Source organism: Sceloporus undulatus, chromosome 5 (assembly GCF_019175285.1).
Source record: "Sceloporus undulatus isolate JIND9_A2432 ecotype Alabama chromosome 5, SceUnd_v1.1, whole genome shotgun sequence".
Lineage (NCBI taxonomy): Eukaryota > Metazoa > Chordata > Lepidosauria > Squamata > Phrynosomatidae > Sceloporus > Sceloporus undulatus.
The window spans coordinates 44,330,911-44,350,620 of NC_056526.1; the positions used below are offsets into that span (position 1 = coordinate 44,330,911).

Below are 19,710 nucleotides of genomic sequence, written 5' to 3' on the forward strand. Positions count from 1 at the left end.
TTTATAAGGACATCTTGTTTATTTAGATTAGACATTGCTTTTGCATTACATTGCCCAGCCTGGTATACAAAACTATAATCTTTATCATTTTAAAATTCCATGATTGTTTGGGATCCCCAAGTTTCTTCCTGCATGTGCAGGTTTCTGTTTATGGAATGGCTATGTTATCCTGTGCACTAGAGCTTTGTGCAAGGTCAGTCGAGCAAATAGAAAGATTTTGTTTTATCATGCCTTTCTGTTATAGCATGGGCCACAGCTTACTGTGAAGAGAATGAGCCTTAGCAAACCTTGGGTACGCATGCTCCCTCTCTACCTTACCTTGAGAGCATGCACTTCAACTTTAGTTACAACACAGTTTTCTGTCTCGTCTAAACCAGATGTGCTAGATTCCCAAAGTGGGCACTATGGCTCCCTGGAGGTGGTGGAAAGATCCGGCTGGGTGAGGGGGGAGGAAGGGGGAATCAGGGGACAGTGAGGAGGAAAGGGGACAGCAAGGGGTCTTTCAGTCAAAGTACTAATGTGCAAGAAAGACAGCTGCCTTTAGGACCATTGTGGGGATGAGCGTTGGATGAAACTTCTTTTCAGGGTTCCTTTATACCACCGCATAGCTGAGCTGATCGCTTTGTGTGGTGGTGTCTCCTGCTCTTCACCTCTCCATATGAGCTCAGTCCCTTAGACACATCTTTCAGTAGTAGTGATAGTTGGGAAATTCTTGCATGGCTTGGGTGCACGGCATTGTTACTTTGGTTTGAAGTGGTGCCATTTTGGGGCAGACTGACTCCTGAAGCAGAATCCCTGGATTCTTCCTGCACCTCACTCCTGAAGCTGGAGGCTGTTGTTTCCTATTCTAACAGGCTTCTTTCTCAGGAGTTAAGAGGAGGAAGAAATCCTGGTGTGGAGACAACAGGGAGATTAGAGCCTTGGCACAAAGCAATAAGAGCAAAGCCAGGATAAGGTGGGGGATGCTCCCAAGAGTGAGTATATAAGAGGGAGGAGCAGGTTTGGAAGTAGTTGGTGTTTAGTATGCCCTGAGGAGTGAATAGCCATTGAAGTTAAGTTAGTCTGCTGTGAGGGCAGTTAGAAAGGGTTTTAGGTTCCCAAGAAGGGGATGAACAGTGTCCTTAATTAAATTGTTGTAGCATCCTGTAGTGCTTGGTGACTGGTGGAGTCACAGGTAACCAGAAGTTTAATAAACGATCTGTGAGAACCTAGTCTATAAGGAAACATATATAAAGCTACAGAGAAAAAATTACAAGAACAAGCTAAAGAAACTGTGTAACTGTGTAACTAATAAAGTATTTATACACCATATCTTTTGTGAACACCATCCACTAAAAGAGATACTGTATTCAGCCTGACTTGCAAATAAATGTCTTCCTTTGTTTCAGCAAGCAGCTGTCTGAAGTGATTTCAGAAATATATTAAAAATGCTACAAAGTCCTTTAGGTTTGGGGCACATTAGATAGTGGGTGTGTGGCAGTCAAAGAATAGTTGGTGCCAAGCTTGGGGGTGGGGGAGGAGATTGAAGCCCAGAGTGCTGACATCTAAAGAGAGTTGTCATGCAGGAGACACTTAAGCGAGCCCTGGGTTCGAATTTCACAGTGAAGACTTGGTGGGATAGTGGCCATCATTTTCACATAGTTGGTGGCAGTGGTGGGATAAAAAAAGATCCATTGTGCTGCCATCCAAGAAAAGAAGTTGGGTGGGTGAGCCTCACCTGGATTCTTCCTCCATCCCAAAGCTGGAGTCTCTTGTGTCAATGAGCCACAGCAGCCTTCCTCACACTCACTGGCTCCCTGACTCTCCTGCCTGCTTCTCTGTTTCTCACACTTGGGACCAGTCCATACCAGGAGGATGGAGGAGCCTGGAAAGTCCTGCCCTGTCTCCTCCTCTTCTCCCAGAGGGTGTTTGAAGCTCAGTGGGCAGAGAAATGAGAGGCCTTGTTTGCCCTCCGTTCTGGCCACATCTCTTCTGCTGAGCTCCATGTGTCTTACAAGGTTCTCTGATGCTATGTCCCATTTCCTCCAGACATTTAGGGAGCATCAGTGGTGTTGCTAGGGTGATGGTCGTGGCATCAGCCCACGTACAGTGTCACCCAATGTGGCCTGCACCCACCATGCCCCTTTGTTACACTTCTTCTGCAAGGCTGGCACAGACAAGAGGTTTCTCGGTCTCTGCTCACCCAGCTACTTGGTTGCTGCTCCCAGGGTGGCCAGGTAGCAAAAGAAGCAGTGACTGAAATAGTCTGTTTTGAACGTGCAGTAGAAATAGACCTAATATCAAGAAATATGTGTTGGTGAGAGGAAAATAGGCTTGTCATCCAAGAGGAAAGGAGGCAATAACCCAAAAAAGTTTAGGAACCAATATACTAGAGACTAATGGTGATTAGTATAAATTTGCAAGCTGGATATTCCATGCTTCACGTTGGCCTATTTTAAACCTTGTGAATCCTGGGGCTCATACAGCCCCCAACTCCTTTTACAGTGGCCCATGCCACCAGGGTACCCCCAAAGCCCCCACCACAATTTTTAAAAAACCTAGACCACTATAAAACTGCACTTAAAAGTAGTGGTTGCATTGTTTCCTCACTTCCACATAAAAAGCTTCGTAAAGAAGAAAAATGATATAAAATTAGCCAGAATCAGAAGTGTTGCCATTTCACCTCTGGGTCACTGTGAAGATGGTGCTGCTGCCTGCTGAGGGAGGCTTCAGGCCCTGGTGGAGTTGCCCTCTTTTACTGCCAGTCAGCATTGATCACAGTTTGTTGCTTTGTACCAGATGACATAACAAATTGCAGTTGTCTAAAACTAGAAATAAAAGCTGTCAAAGCGCCTCCTGAAAACCTCTGGCTGCAACTCATTCCTATCATAAACCATGGCTTATCATGAGATGTAGAGGCAGCCAGTTGTGTGAGCTCTTCTTGAGCAAGCATTTTTGAAGGAGTACTAGAGATAACATGCCCTTCTCCTCACAGCTTTTTGGCTCCAACTCAGTATCACCACAACAAAATATAAAATATTTTTAAAAAACAAAACATATAATTCTAAATAGAATAATATATTTTCAACAGGTGTTTTCTACAATATCTCTCTTGTGTTTTGTCCATGGTATTTCAATACTTTGAAGTGAGCATTAGGTAGATTTACTGGGGTGCACAATGGATAGGGGGCAACTCTCATTTGTATCCATAAAAGTGAGTTATGGGGGAGGGGGAGGTCATTCCAGTGTAAACACTTACGAAACTCACACCCCCAAAATTGAGTAATATAATTGATTAATTTAAAAAGACTATAAAATGATGCACTTAACAGAAATCACTGTTTCCAATATTTGGTGAATCTCTTCTTTTATACAGTTAAAATGGTACCAGTATTGCCTGAGATGAGAAGTAGGAGCAGCCTTGGGGAAACCAAGATTTCCAGAAGTATGAGAAATATTTTTTTCTCATAAAGGGGAAACTTTAAAGAGGAAAACCTTCCTATTTTCCAGTGATATTCAGTGTGGACTGAATATCCTCAGTAGACACAGAATGCTGGCTGACTTTGTGGGGTGGAAGTCTAGATGGGAGAAGAAATGAGAATATAAGGAAATAAGATGTAACTGGCTAGCTGACTGAATGGAATACAGAACAGCAGCATTATGTGAAAGCTCTGAACATTGTTCTTCTTATTTGGAAATATTCAATTTGAAGATTCTTCAAACTATGTATCCCCTTGGCTGCAAGTGTTCTAGTTCTGTCATTTTTCAAAAATCCGATATGATAAGACAGTTCCCAAGGAGGAAAGGGTTTTTTGGGGGGAGAGGGGAGCTGATGCAATAAAGCCTTATATAATACAGATATAGGCAGATATGCACCTGTGTTTGACATGATTATATGTGGAGGTTTCTTGATATTTGAAAGATTCAGTTAAATAGTATGTAAGTTGTATGTTTATTTGTAAGGGCTTTAGGCTCAGCTTATCAGCAAATTAAACTGTACAGTGGATGACATGATGAGCAAACAAGCCATATTAAGTGCTCTTCACTGATCAGCAGTGCTGTAACTTATTAGCAAGCAGCTTGTGGCTGTTACTGACATAATGTCTTCCTGATGCTTGTTCAAGCCAGTGAGATGGGTGATTCAGGCTGATACTTATACAGGAGAACAAATCACTTTCATTTAACCTATAATAGATTATTTGGGCAATCAAACTGACATACGCAAACTCTGAAAACACAATCTCCTCCTTCCTCTCCCTCACCCTCTGCCCCTTATTAGTGATATTATGAGGTTTTGATGACATTGGCATGTGGATGTGGCATCCCATTTATTCCCCCTTCGTATGGGGGCCTGTGACCATAAGAAATATGCAGAAAGACTCAAATAATTAAATGCTTGTCAGCATGATTTATTATGTGCTTCAACGCTACTATACTAAGGAGGGTTTGGGAACTTGGAGCAATTATCTTGGGCTTCTGGTCTCTTTGCAGGGTGTTTAATAATTCATCTTTTTTTCTGCTACATGAAATCCATTTATATCATTAATGCTTGTGTGTATATGTGCCTTCAAGTCTCTTCTCAACCTATGGTGACCCATAGGTTTCATAGGAATACTCAGAGGTGGTTTTGCCAGTTCCTTCCTCTGATTACTCTGCTCAGTTTTCTGGTTCATTCTGTCTTCTTTCGCTTTCTGTTTGAACTTGTCTGGTTGCATCATAATTTGTTTTGCTACTGCTTCCTAAGCAGTTTGCGTATTCCCTGGCTCCATTTTCTTTCTTTTTCCTGACACTGCTGAGTTAGGTATACAAAAAAACCATTTACATATGGAATATCTACTAGCAAACCTGTTATGTAAGCCTCATAAATACACTGACACTGATTGTTTGACATCAAAAAACCGTAAGAATTTTTTGTAAAAACAAACAAGCAAACAATTTTTTTCATGTCAGAAAAACCAACCGTCTCTCACCATTTTTAAAAGATTTTGTCCAATAGCAAACTGATCTATGGCACAAATTTTAATTACTGTACAAGCCGCTCATTTATAAACAGCTGGTTTTTTTTTTCATTATTGAAATATTCTTTTAATTAACTGTACATTTGAGTTGGCTGAACCCATGTAACAGTTGTGGTTTACTCCTTCAGGACCTGAACAAACGTTTGTCACTGCCTGCAGACATCAGAATACCTGATGGATATCTTGAAAAGCTGCAGATAAATAGTCCACCATTTGACCAACCAATGAGTCGGCGATCTCGTAGAGCATCACTGGTATGTTTCTCTCTCTCTCTCCCATCCCCTTTAGAGTTGACAGATAAGCTGAGTGCTCACATGCATAGGTAATATTTGCATTACAGTTCAGCTGTCAGAGGAATATGAATGTTACAGCAAAAACAACAAAATATCTTGTAGCACCTGAGTTTGCATTGTGACATAATTCATTTGATTATATCTTGTACTTGTTTCTGTTCTACATCATGTATTGACACATCCTCTGCTATCTTGAAACTGCATGACCTTTTGGACTCAATTCCTAGAAAAACAAATTCTCATCCACCACTGCTTTCTCCTCCCAAATTTTCTTCCTCTCTGTACTCAATATGCCTGTCCACTTACTATAGATGAACTTTTGTGCATCTACAAAATGGGGATTTTGGCTCATGAAGGCTTTTGCCAAGGCAATTTAGTTGGTGTGTGTGTGTGCGCGCACACACACACATATATATATACACACGCACACATCCATATAAACACATACAGAAAATTGCTACTTATTTGAAGGTATGACATTCTTTTTTTCCCATTTGTTTCATTATTTTTAACTCATCCTTAAAGTAGGAGGTCTCATTACTCTGATATAATTTGATGGAAGGACTAAGGGGCTCGACAGGCTGCCCCCTAAAGGGCGTCGGGAGGCCACCCCTTTCCTGGCTGGATCAGAGCCGTGGCAACCTCATGCCGCAGCCCCAATCTGGCCTCTGGAGGCGCAAAAAGGAGCTGCAAAAAGCACTCCTTTTTGCACCTTCCAAAGAGCATCATAGCTGCCGGGGCGTCGCTATATGGCATCTCTTTTTAACTGCGTTATTTGGACACAGCGCCGGAGGCGCACCATGATACCGTGCATTGTCTGGAATGGTGTGCAGCATCATGACGCCCTGGGAGAGGAGTTAGGGCATGCATCATCAGGATGCTGTGCCCTGACCCCTCCCACAGGCTGGCCTTTTGGGCCCGTCTGTATAGGACTTCCATCCACTTTTTAATGGATATTTTAAATTTATAATGCCCCTTGTAATACCAGTTCTAGTTTAAGAATCCACTTGGTTTACTGAGTAAATGATTTTGCCACCTTCCATCCTCAACTGTACAAATTTCCTGAAAGATGAAGACACTATTTTATAGTAGTCTGACAAAACAGATGAAAGCACTTTTATGGAATAATATTACCTTATTATTAAGGTTGTAAATTAACTTCAGCCTTCTTACAAAGGTTGAACAATGAAATTATGAGAAACAATGACCTAACATATACATAGCTGGTCTAAAATAGCTACAAATTATCCAGGAAATTGCTTTTTTGTGTGTGTGGAAAACTTTCATGTCAATGAGATGTTACTATGGAAAGAAGTAACTAATATTGAACACTATTAGGAAAATAGTTGGTAAAAAAACCAAGTACCTGTACTGTACCGCGTTCCCACCCACACCTTGGCATTTGTGTGTGTGTGTGTGTGTGTGACCACTAGATTGCAAATAAGTGCAGTCAAAGGAAAGTAAAATGCAAAACATACCACTGACAACTGTCCCTAGTTAATAATGTCCATTCACAAAATGGTTGTTGGATTATAATATAAACTGCCTGGATTTATAATGGATTATAATGTAAATTGCCTAGCATTGGTGTTGTGATTATCACATGTAGTTGATTTTAAAAAAGAAAGCAAGAAGGAAAGAAACCTTGTCCAGATTAAAGCCACAGGTGATAGAACTGAGAACTGAATCTCTTAATAGTTATAATTCATTGGTTTCACATTATAACCTCTCTTTGAAGTGCTTTTCAATTACAAAGTGTTCTGCAAGACTGAAATATTCCCCTGCTGTTTATTAAACATAATATTGCCAGCTCTGATGTTAAATTTGTGCTCATTTATTATTACTGTAGCGTTAAATTCAAGAGTAATGGAAAGAAGTACGTTCACAACCAGTAATCAACTTGTGGAACTGACTATGAAGCTGTGAAGGACAGAGTCATAAATGATTTTAGCTATGACAGCTAATCTAATCTCCATGTTCAAAAGTAGTTTACCCCCAAGTAGCACACTCTGGGAATTGACAGCAGGGCTCAGCTTTTGACTTCCTCCCACCCCTATACGCTTGCCAACGGCATTTGGCTGGCTGCTGATGGACTAGATCATCCTTCCCTATCCTGGTGCCCTTTAGATATGTTGGACTGCAGTTCTCAGAATTTACCAGCCAGCTATGCTCTGAGGGGTTGTGGGAGCTGCAGTCAACACACCTGGAAGGCATAATATTGGGGAAGACTGAATTAGATGGATGTCAGATCAGAGCAGTCCTGTAAATAGTACATTACTACCATCATTTGTCTCTCGCTATTTGTATGCACTTCTTTACACTCAGGATTTCAAGGCTTTGTCTGTCCTCAGTGTTTCCTGTGATTAGACTTCAGCCATAATCTCAATCCATAGCTGAGGTTTCTCTTGTTTCCTCAAGAAATCCAAGTTATGAAATGCCCTGGTTATAAATTCTGTATATGTATGAAAACATTTCTCAAACAAGTTAATTGAAACACCACTGGTTGTCTGTCTTTATGCAAGATTAAAATCAAAGTTCTTTTCATTGCATTCATGTCATCATACTGAAAGATCTGATAAAATGTGAATCTCTTAGAGAGAGCTTAATCTGAGATTAAAATTTGCTTTCTGATTAATTGGTCATACAAGCCACAAGGAAAGGTCAGATTCTAACATCACGCCAGTGTCTGACTGCTCATGTCACAGAACTTTCAACCCTTTCCCTGTAGACCTCCACATTACTTGAAAACTGGTTCCACCAGGTTTCACAGCTCTTTGCAGCTAGCTGGTCTTGTGTGTACATAAGGGACTGGGTTAGGGATTGCCAGAAGCAGTTCCATCTTTTGCTGGTCAGAGGTACCCCCCCCCAAAAAAAAAAAAGTTTCAAGAAGAGCCTGTCTGCAATGTAAAGCACACAGAGAAATCTCATCTGAATGCCAGATTGGTTTGCCTCTGTGTGCCTAAGAGAGGAACTCAGTAATGAATCTTTCTAGACTATAGTTCAGGCAGCTTTGAACAGCAAATCCACAGAGAGAGAGAGGTTTCAAAAATAGTAGTAATGTTGGTCTCTTGTAGCTAAAATATCAAAGAGCCCTATGGCACTGTTAAGATTAACATAAATATTATAGCATGAGTTTTTGTGAACCACACCCAGCTTCCTCAAGTGTGTCCACTGGTATTTCCCCGATTTTCCCATCTCAGGTCTGTCAAGTGGCACTGTTGTATGTATGTCTTTAACAACTTTGCATATGCATCTGAAACATCTCTCATAGAATCATAGAATAGTAGAGTTGGAAAAGACCTCAAGGTGTTGCAGCCTTTTAAAAACATATATATGACAGTCACCATTATTAATTTGCTACAAGAAACACCAGTATAACTTTAATGTGCATGAACTAGTCAGCTTTCCCATATAACACGGGTGCCCAAGATAAGGCCTGGGGGCCGGATGCAGCCCACCAAAGGATTACTGGAGGCCCGGGGCCAAAAAGAAAGAAAAGGGAGGGAGGAAAGAAGGAAACAGGGAAAGGAAGAAAGAAAGAAGGAAGGGAGGAAAGAAAAGAAAGAAAAGAGAGGGAGGGAGGGAGGGAGGGAGAAAAAAGAAAGAAAAGGAAGGGAGGGAGGGAGGGAGGAAAGAAGGAAGCAGGGAAAGGAAGAAAGGAAGAAGGGAGGGGGAAAAGCAATAAAATGAAGGAAAGAAAGGAGGGAGGGAGGGAAGCAAGACGCAAGGAAATAAAGAAAGAAGAAAGGGAGGGAAGGAGAAAAGAAGGAAAAAAGAAAGGAGGGAGGGAGGAAAGAAGGAAGCAGGGAAAGTAAGGAAGGAAAGGAGCAAGGAAAGAAAGACGAAAGGAAAGAAAGAAAGGAGAGAGGAAGGGGACGCCTTGCCCCTTGGTAGGGTGACCAGACTTTCCCTCCTTTTCCTGTACATGTCCCCCATCTCAGCCTTCAGGAGGAGGGATTCCACAATGTCCTCCATTTTGATCATGGCTAAGAAGTATGGTTTTACATTTATATGCTTCTAGCTTTTATTGGGTCATGTCAGCCACTTTTCTTGAATGTCCTACATTTCATCCAAATGTTCTACATTTCACCTAAACCTATTGACGGCCTGAACAACTTTACCTATCTGAGGCGGGTTACAAACCGCCATTTTGTACGTATTCACTACGTATTAGGGTTAGGAAGGGGCGGTGCTTCTGCACCCCCCTAACCCTAGTACGTAGTGAATACGTACAATATGGCGGCGGCCATTCCACACGGCCGCCGCCATATTGACGTAGCAGACGCTGTGTGTCCGCACGTCCCTGAGTCGTTCCTCATAGGGCACGGTTTCCAGTCCTTTCACCATTTTAGTCGCCCTCCTCTGGACATGCTCCAGTTTCTCAATGTCCTTTTTGAATTGTGGTGCCCAAAACTGGACACAATATTCCAGGTGGGGCCTGATTTGATTAACTTTATAAGAAACAAAATAGAAAAGATGGCTTTCTTTTAGCAGTGTGAGATGGGTCTTGTTTCATTAAAAGTTATCCCCAAAATATAATTGAAAATTTATCCTCAACATAAAAGGGCACGATGAAGGCTGTAAACAGGTCTGAATGGAAGTGTTTTAGTGCATATGCTGCAATCTGTGCAATTAAATGCATTTAATTACATAACTGATCCATTAAAAGTCAGACTGTTAGGTGGTGTTTTTTTAATTACTGATTTGTGCCTTTGTGCTGAGAGATGTAAAGAGTGTCTTTGACTGTTGCTGTTGATTTCCAGGTGGTAGCTTTCATGTCATCTTTGTGAGCTGCCTTGGAGTTTTCTTGTTTGAGAAAGAACAGAAAGTAAATATATCTGGTTATAACCACTGGGATGTTGTTTACAAGCAAAACCAATAGCTTGAGAATTCCATTGAGGTCCTTTTCACAGCAAAAGTTTGTTTTGTTTGGAAGGGATATACAGTTTGCTCCTGTATCAGCGTGATCAAATAAACCTTGTATAGTGTGCTTGAGGGTAGGTTGTATCTCATTTCATCTCAAGACATTCTTGTTTCTAGGAAACTGTTTTAAAGGACTACAGTGGAAAAAGTAGTGACTTCTAATGAATGTAATTATCATATATACTCATGTATAAGTCAACCTCATGTATACCATATATACTCGACTATCAGTTGACCTCATGTATAAGTTGAGGGCAGATTTTGGGGGCCAAAATTATGGCTTTTGAAATGACCCATGGAGAAGTCAAGGAAAATGTAGGGTAATATAACAAAGCATATAAAGGATGGAGCAAAGCAAAATGATGCCAAAGAACTTACAAAATTCCTAATTTTAAATATTATCACTAGGCACAACTTTGTGCCATCTGCCAGACAAGATACAAGGCAAGGTGTCAATTTGTTGTTTGTGGTGCTTCTGAGATTGTGGGCATTGTGTGAAGCAAGAAGCTGGGCAAGCCTGGTTGGAGCCAGCCAATCACAACTCATGAAATGCAGTGGTGGGTACTATGGTATGGCGGGGGGGTATATATCTTAAAGCAGTTTTTCTCCACCTTTTTACCCTTGGGAAGTTAATTAGGGGCAGTTGTAAAGCAAGACAGAGCCAGTCAGAAATAAAGATAGACCACTTAGGAAAAGAGCAATGTAGATCTGAATTTAGGGAGCTGAGAAGGTGGAGAGAGTTTAGGGAGAAATGTTCCTTTGTTTGAAACAGAGGTGTTCTTATATTTTCCATCTCTGTCTGAATTTTTTTACTTTAATAATTGTTAGGGAGGGCTGGCCACTATTTAACACTTTGAACCCAACAGCCAACACATCCACTAGTCTAGGATAGTGGTCACCTTGAGACCTGGGTACCACATCCAGGGAAGGATTGTGAGGGTAAAAGGGCAATGTGAGAGATGGGATTGGAACTGCAGGGTCAGCCTGGGTAGGCGATCCATCACACCTGACAACCCTGCTGGTAACCAGTCAAGAAGGCAAAATAGTTTTGGATATTTGCTGTGACAGTTTCATCAATCATTGAGTCTTTCAGATAATTTCTGACATTTATTTTTTTGCAGAAAAATTTTCCTTGAGTGTCATTTTGTTCTTATCTTTCAAAGAGGGTGTTTTGTAATAATAACTTTTCAGAACTGAAAAATGAATATATAAAAATATATTCAGTAGAAAATGCTTCCTTGCAAAGAAGAATAACATGTTCTCTTGCAGCATGGAAAACTTGGTTCTGGTACTTACTTTCTGCTATTTTTGCTTTTGACAATATAGTCTGGTAACAGATGCTACAAATGCACTCCCAGCTTCTGACATGTCAGAGGTTAAAAGCAGATGTGTGTACCAGGCATGTAACAGCCTGTCAGCATAAACATTTCCCATGCTCACATGAGTGCAAGCTGCCATCCTCAGGCCAGTCTTTGGCCAATTTCAGCATATATCTTCAGGGCTCATGTCTTTGTTAAGAAGCAGAAACTGCTATTCTGATTCAGGGACTTCCATGATAAGTCACAACTCTATCTGACTGACATGTTGTTACTAAGATTGGCAAAAACCTGCAGATACTTTGACAGACCAGTCCCACTGGTCAAAGTGCCTGCCAGCGTGCCACCCTCAGTTGCATTATTTATATCCCACCACAAGATTCTTCCCTTGAGAATTAGTTGAAGATCATTTGGGGGAGTGATAGGACTTGGGAGCATACAAAGAACTGATGACGGTATTCTTCTTTCTTTGTTTAGCTTAAACAGATGGATCGGGCTCTCAGAACAATTTTGTCTGACCCTTTGTTTACCTAATTCTAAACCTTTTCTGTTCATATGGACATTGTTTAGAATTTCTGAGGATTGTTTTTAGTTGGCACTTGCTGATACAGTTTTGATTATCAAGTTTTTATTGCTGTTCTTTTATTCACTATTATTATTATTATTATTATTATTATTATTAGTGATTTGCATTTTTGTTTGTATGTCACCTTTGGTTTGATTTTATCATAGGAAGGCAGAAAATAAATGTCTATAGCCATTAAAATACTCTACATTCATAGTTGTTGCTTTGCTCCATACACTGAGTAGCATATGCAATGAGACTTTACCATTGGAAGGAACATAAACCATTCCTTCCTAATCCCACTACTTCAGCAACTGTGCTTTCCTTGAGAGAAGTGATATACAAAGACTCAAACTTGATTGGACGCTGCATCTTTTGACCTGGTGAACCCCAATATGTGAGGATTGGTTGTTCAAGAAAGAATGGTCTGTATCAGTACACAGGTACTTTCATCTGTTATACTTTACAAGGGCTAATCCTTTACTGAAAAAAGAAAGTCCAGAATTGAATGTGACAGATGCTGGCACAGATCTGAACACAGCCCAGCAGTCTGCTTCCTCAAACACCTGTGACTACTACATCTGTGATTTTTAAATGGATTTTTGAGAAGTGGTATTGACACACACACACACACACACACCTATTATTAATAATAATAATAATAATAATAATAATAATAATAATAATAATTTATATCCCACCTTTCCCTTTCAAGGATCTAGGCGGGTAACAACATTCCAGTATAACATTTAAAAACAGTAGTAACATGATCCCAATACCCTAGCCCTCCCTCCTTCTGCTAAAATACAAATAAAACATCATAATATATAATAACAGTAACAGAGTCACACATTACACCCAGTTGCATAGAGATTGCAGCTAAAATTAGGAGCATGGAAAAATATTTACAGGAGTGATCATAGGGAGAGACAGTGGGCAGGTGAGCAGTTCAGGTTCTCATTTTGGAGGTTAGTCTGGGAAGGCTCGCCGAAAGAAATCTGTCTTTATCGCCTTTTAAAGGCCTCTAAGGTTGTAATTTGGCGGATCTCCTCTGGCAGGTCATTCCACATTTTCAGAGTGGCAGCTGAAAAGTTCCTCTCAGAAGTTGCCACCAGCCTGGTTTTCTTCGGCTGTAGTAGGTTCCTCCCAGAGGACCTGAGTGTACGGGAAGGATTGTATGAGGGGAGGCGTTCCCTCAAGTAGTCTGGACCCAGGCCATGTTTTATTTATTTATTTATATGATAAAATTATACGTTTTATTTACAACTCTCCCAACTCTGGGAATGGGCATCAAAATGGGAAGTGCAGTTGAGTATAAGCAAGTGTAAGGTACTGCTATGGAAGCCAAAATAAATAAATAAAATATCTGTTTAGGATTGTGCTGGAAACATAAGCACTGATAAAATGGTATCTTTCAGAACAGAATTCTGGAAACTTTACCCTAAAATAAGGTAGTGGTTCTTCTTTCAACAAACTGCTGTGTCTGACTGCTGTAATTTGTGAAGAAATAGGAAAGGAGCTACAGTTCTATTATTGTTGTTGTTGTTGTTGTTGTTGTTGTTGTCGTCAGTATAGAACTAGATACCCAAAGCATTTATGAAGTTTTTGAGCCAACACAACTTTTGTTTGTTTTGGGTACATAGCAGCTGACATATAAAGAGAAGCAATATCCAGAATTACTGAAGATAAATGAGTTGATATTTCTTCATTAGAGTTGTAAAATTCCGAGAAATTTTGAAGCTGTGAAGGGAACGTTTTTTCCTAGGGAAAATGGAAATTGAAAAACTTCAGTGTTTGCATTCTTTACAGATTGAAAGTAATTTTGTTACTTTAGGGACATAAAATGCATGATGTATAACTTCATTTGTTATACAAGTATGTTTGACATTCTAAAGACAATGTTTATTAAAAAAATTACAAAATTTATTAGCTTTTTACAAAACAGTATTGTTGTTATAAGTGTCAGGAACACTGGAACCATATACCGTAGTACCTCTTTGGTTTTACAGATTTACAAGGAACAGGCAAAGAAGAAAAAAACAATAGAATGGAAAAATCTATTGTGTTGTTAAAAGGAGAATTCGAGGGTTCATGCTTGATTTGCCCTAGGACACATTCATTTGAATTTTTAGCCATCCGTGGTATCCATAGAACTCTTACAGCACCACGTTTAAAATGAGTTGATTTTCTTCCTATCAGCTTTCTTCATTGTCCACTTTCATAACCATACATAGAAATGGGATATCGGATGGCACAGACAATTCTAATTTCAGTAATATAGTTTTACAGTTGAGGATCTTCTTTCATAGCTGCCCTTCCAAATCCTATTCTGATTTCTTAACTGCAGTCTCCTTTATGATTAATGAATGAGCCAAGGTATGGAAAATCTTGAACTATTTCAATATTTTCATCATTTGCTTTAAAGTTGCATAAATCATCTGTGGGCTCATTCACACTTACCTTTTTGTACTTTCCGCCCCGCACCCTCAGAACATCTGGGCAGCAACTACTTAGGGTGCCAGGGGCTAGGTTGACCTCCACTGCGAGGAAGACATTTTCCATCGCTGCCCCGGCCCTTTGGAACACGCTGCCCACAGAGCTCCGCTCAGCCACCTCCCTGGCCCAATTTAGAAAGGATCTGAAAACCTTTCTATTTCAGCTTGCATTCCCCGACTAAAGTCCAGTGGGCCTCTCTCCTCTTCTGTGGCAAAGAGGACTGGCTAATGGGGGTTTTATTCTGTTTTTATTCTGTTTCTGTGTATTTGTTTTTAACCTTGTTGTATATGCTGTGTTTTGTTGATTTTATGCTGTGAACCGCCCTGATCTTTGGAAGGGCGGTATAAAAATAAAAATTTTATTTATTATTTTATTACTGAGAAAATCTGGGTCTCCTCAGTGATGCCATTCTGAATTGAAGTTCCCGCTATGCTTGCCACGCTCAAATCCCTCCATGGCATTTTATCCCTGTTGTTGTACACACTTTAGGGTACAATGGCAATAGGGATAAAATGCCATGGAGATTCAAGAGGGGGGGGGGGGGGGGGGGGGGGGGGGGTGAGAGGAAAAGGAGGGCATGGAAGAGGAGGTGAAAGGAAGAGGAAGAAGGAGGATGCGGCGGTGGGGGCGAGAGGAAGAGGACGTAGGAATAAGAGGAGGAAGGAGGAAGAAGCAGTAGGGGGACATGGCAGTGGGGGCGAGAGGAAGAGGAAGGAAGAGGAGGAAGAGCGAAGGTGGCAGCAGGATACTCTGAATGGGATCAATAGCATGTTCCGGTGCTTTTGAAAAGAAGTGGTAAATGTTTTGGATTCAAAAACATCAGTTTAAGTGGGTTTTGCACCACCCCCTCCCCACGGATTATGTCAGAGGTAATCAGCGCATGTATGAACGACCTTTAAATCGGGTTCCAGACTGGTTTATATCGTAGTGTGAATCTGACCTGTGGTTCATATTTTTTGTTTCCTTAATGTTCAACTGTAAACCTGTCTTTACCCTTTCTTCCTTGACTCTCCACGATAATCATTCCAAGTCTTTGCGATTTTCTGCTGGTACCCAGTATGTACTAGTATGATGTCATCTTTATATCTTAAATGGTTGGTGTTCTTTCTTCCTATTTTCACATCTCCTTCCTTTGAGTCTAATCCTGCTTTACATATGATATGTTCATCATGCTGATTTAACAGACAGGGTGATAAAATTCAGCCTTGTATGATCCTCTTGCCAATTGGAAACCATTCCATTTCTCCATATTCTGTTCCAATGTAGTCTCTTGTCCTGAATACCAGTTACACATCAGGGCAATCAAATGTTGTAGTACACCCATTTCTTTAAGAGTGATCCATAGTTTTTCATGATCTACACAATCATAGGCTTTTCTACAATGTATGAAGCACAGACTGATTTTCTTCTGCAATTCTTTGGTGTGCTCTGTTATCCAATGTATATTTGCAATGTAATGCCCAGTACCTCTTCTTTTCCTGAACCCCTCTTGGATATCTGGCATGTCTCACTCTGTATGTGGTAAAAGTCTTGGTTGTCGAACTTTGAGCATCACTTTGCTTTCATGGGAAATTAATGCAGTGGTCCTGGTTACTGCAGTCCCTGATCTTGCAATGTTTATATTTTCCATTTCTTGTTTTACTATGTCTAGCTTCCCCTGATTCAGGCTTCTCATGTTCCATGTTCCTGTGATATGTGTAGCTTCAGATTTTCTTTTCACCTCTGAATACGCCAATTGCTGAACAACATTTTGGCTTGAGTCCAGCTAGATCAAAAGCCACAGTGCTTCTCATATTTGTCCTCTGCTGTACCCCAGTAAGCTGCTGAGTGCCATGCGACCTGGGAGTTTCATCTTCTGGCACTATCTCTTGTTTTATTTTAAGTTGTCTCCACATAGGACTTACATGGCAAAAGGCATACAAAAGGGATTTACCATACCTTCTTTGACGCCACACTAACAAGTGTTAGCTATGGTGCCATTGCCATTGTTTCTGAGAGATCCTCAGCCAGTGTCACACACACTCCACTACTGCTGCTGCCCAGTACCAGTTTGGCATATTTAGTCTGGCTTCTCAGCAAAAGCCTTTCTGCCATAAGAGACCCTACCTGAAGCACAGCTTCGGTCATCATAGCCTCTTGGCTCACAGGAGCACACAATCCCATCACCATGGAAAGGTAGCACCATTGGTTGGGGAAGAATCCATTAAAATCCATTAAAAAAAACAAACATATTTTGTATCCTCTACTTTCCTCTAGTCATTCATAGCCAAATAGCATCTATCCCCATAAAAAAAACTGAGAGAAGGAAACAAAGACAAGGATTTACAATGGTTGAATAATGTGGTTTTCCTGTCCCTGCCTCTCCTTCAGAACCACTTGCACTCCATTGCTTGAAGAAATTACCTTCATGGACTGCAGGTTTTGTTATAAGTAATATTCCCTCTATTACACCATCAAAAAGCTGTTTCTGAGTTTCCAAGGTTGTTTCAGGGATATAATTGTGTCCCTTTTTTCAAGCAGATGATCTATTCTTTGCAAATATCTTGCATATCACAGAATCTTTAAGTGAATCTCCTATTTTTTTTATTGCAGTCTGAAATTGGATTCGGAAAAATGGAAACTTACATCAAATTGGAAAAGCTTGGTGAGGTACGTGTGCTATTTTGGATCTTTATTATTGATATACTAACATTTACCTATTAGAGTGATAAAACAATGACTTGGTCAACCAATTGAGAGTAGCAAGGTCTGAGACAAAAATATATTCATTATTTTTATTAACTTTTAATATCCTTAATTGTGCTCTATATAAGGGATAAGGAGAGCTAATAAGATCATGATGTTTACTAAAAATGTAAGATTTCCCTGGATATAGCTTCTCTCCTTTTCAGCAGTGGTTACAGTGACGACTGCTTGATAACACATGGAAGCATGAACGAAAGCTGCCTGTTTCAATCAAGTCATCTAATTGGGAATCATCTTTAGCATATTCAAATATTATATGGCTGCTTATACATCACAGACACTGCCCTACAAAATATGGAATTCTTATACAAATTGATATTCGTATCTCTGGAATTTACACCATTGCTTGTAATGTTGTGATTTAGAGTGTGAGTGATCTAATGCAGCTTTTCTAGATGAAAAATAAGATGGTTTGAGTTCCTTGAAAGGGAGTATTTTTATTTTTAAATGAAGTAACTTAGAATTGAAGAGCCAATGTGGTGAAGTGGTCTGAGAATAGGACCACAACTCTGGAGATCAAGGTTCAATTCCCCATTTGGCTATAGAAACCCACTCAGTGACCTTGGGTGAGTCACACTCTCAGCCCCAGGGGGCCTTGTGATAAGGTCACCTTAGGATCATCATAAGTCAGAAAAGACTTGAAGGTACACAAAACAACACAACATGTGTGTCATAGATTTTTGGCTCATATTTTGAATTTTTCTTCAAGTATATTAGTCAACAGAAAAATTGTGTGCCCCCCCCCCCCTGTTCTGGCATAAAATGAGTCATGACAAAAGGAAGATTTTTTAGGTAGGATTCTGGTAATGCTTCAAATCTCTTCACTGTGGTGAAACAATCCTGTGACATGCACCTCTTGATGTGATCAATTCATCTTCTCATCTTTTGTTTTTAGAGTTTCACTTCCCTCCACTGGGCTAATCATGGTTACGTATTAGTTTGGCGTCAGGGTTAACCAAAAGTCTGATTTAACCCTGTATGAAACTAGTGATAAAAATTGTTTTAGATCTTGCTTTAACTCTGACTGTAAGAACAGTTAATGGCTGCATTTGGATGAGCATATTTTGGCTGGAAAAAAAAAACTTAAATAAGAAAGAGCCTTGTTACCCTATATGTGAGTGATTCCCTTCTCCCTTCTTAGCACATCTGAATGTGATGTGGATGTATATACTGTATTTAAAAATAGCTTATGGTTTTGTACAAACAAGGAAGCCATTCATTTATTTATTTATACACCCAACTGTGTTTACATACTGCCCCCAAATAAAAACTCTTTGGACAGTTCTAATTGCTGTCATTGGGAAGCTTTGAATCAAGTGTGGGTCTAAAACCAACCTCAAGGATTTAAAATCCTGATCTGAGATAAATAGACTGTTCTGAGATAGTTCTGAGGTAAATAGACCAGTGCTCTGTACTTGGTGTGAAATACTTTCCCAAACGTCTATAAACCAAAGCACAGGATTACTTAAGAGTGTATCATGTGTACCTATACTTTCGTAGATGAACCTTTGAAATGATGAGTGTTGATTTCTAACAAAGATGCAATATATTAACAAATACAATTTCAAGTCCTGCAAAAACAAAATCTCATTTTGCCTCAAACCCCTTTACAGCATGTTAAATGCCTGTTTTTGGATTTGGTTATAAGTAATTGTTATTAGACCGGTAGAAGTCTGCTGTGCTTTTTCCACTACAGTTAGAATAAAACTTGAGAGTAATTTTTCCTTTTCCTCTTGCTACCTAGGGCACCTATGCAACAGTATATAAAGGAAGAAGCAAGCTGACAGAAAACCTGGTAGCTTTAAAAGAAATCAGGTTAGAACATGAAGAAGGGGCACCATGCACAGCCATTAGAGAAGGTATGCAAATCTTATCTTCATTTCAAACACTGTGTCAGTTGAAACTCGAGTAACTTCATTGCCCTAATTTTTATTTAAATTTAAATGCAGCTAATGTCTGAAGCTTAAACCTAGTTATTAATTCTGGTTAGAGAGGTCCAATTGAGTCAATAGAATTTATACAAGTATGCACTTCCAAATTCCTATTAACTTAATGGATGTATTCTGTTTGGCCCCAAGAATTGATTTGTGTGTGTGTGTGCCTTCAAGTCTCCTTGACTTATGGCAACACAATGAATTTTTCATAGGGTTTTGGGGGGGTTTTTAGTTAAAGAATACTCAGAGATGGTGTTACAGTATAACCTATTGAACCTGGTATTCATTGGTGGTCTCCCATACAAGTACTAACCAAGGCTAACCCTGCTTAGTTTCCAAGATCAAGCTGGTGCCTTTAGAGCATTCAAGATCTAACTGTTAGATTTAGACTTCCTTATTACTACCCCAAGCTTTAACACTGACTTTTGGAATTGGCCATGA

The 19,710-nt window shown here is 40.0% G+C and overlaps 1 protein-coding gene across 1 annotated transcript in view; it reads left to right on the top strand.

The window, feature by feature from the left end:
* CDK17 (cyclin dependent kinase 17) overlaps positions 1-19,710 on the top strand; it is a 101,178-nt gene that overhangs the window by 61,784 nt on the left and 19,684 nt on the right. The window contains exons 5-7 of the mRNA XM_042467014.1: positions 5,126-5,251; positions 17,183-17,239; positions 19,080-19,194. Of these exons, the coding sequence (XP_042322948.1) occupies positions 5,126-5,251; positions 17,183-17,239; positions 19,080-19,194 (298 nt within the window). The remainder of the gene's footprint in view (positions 1-5,125; positions 5,252-17,182; positions 17,240-19,079; positions 19,195-19,710) is intronic.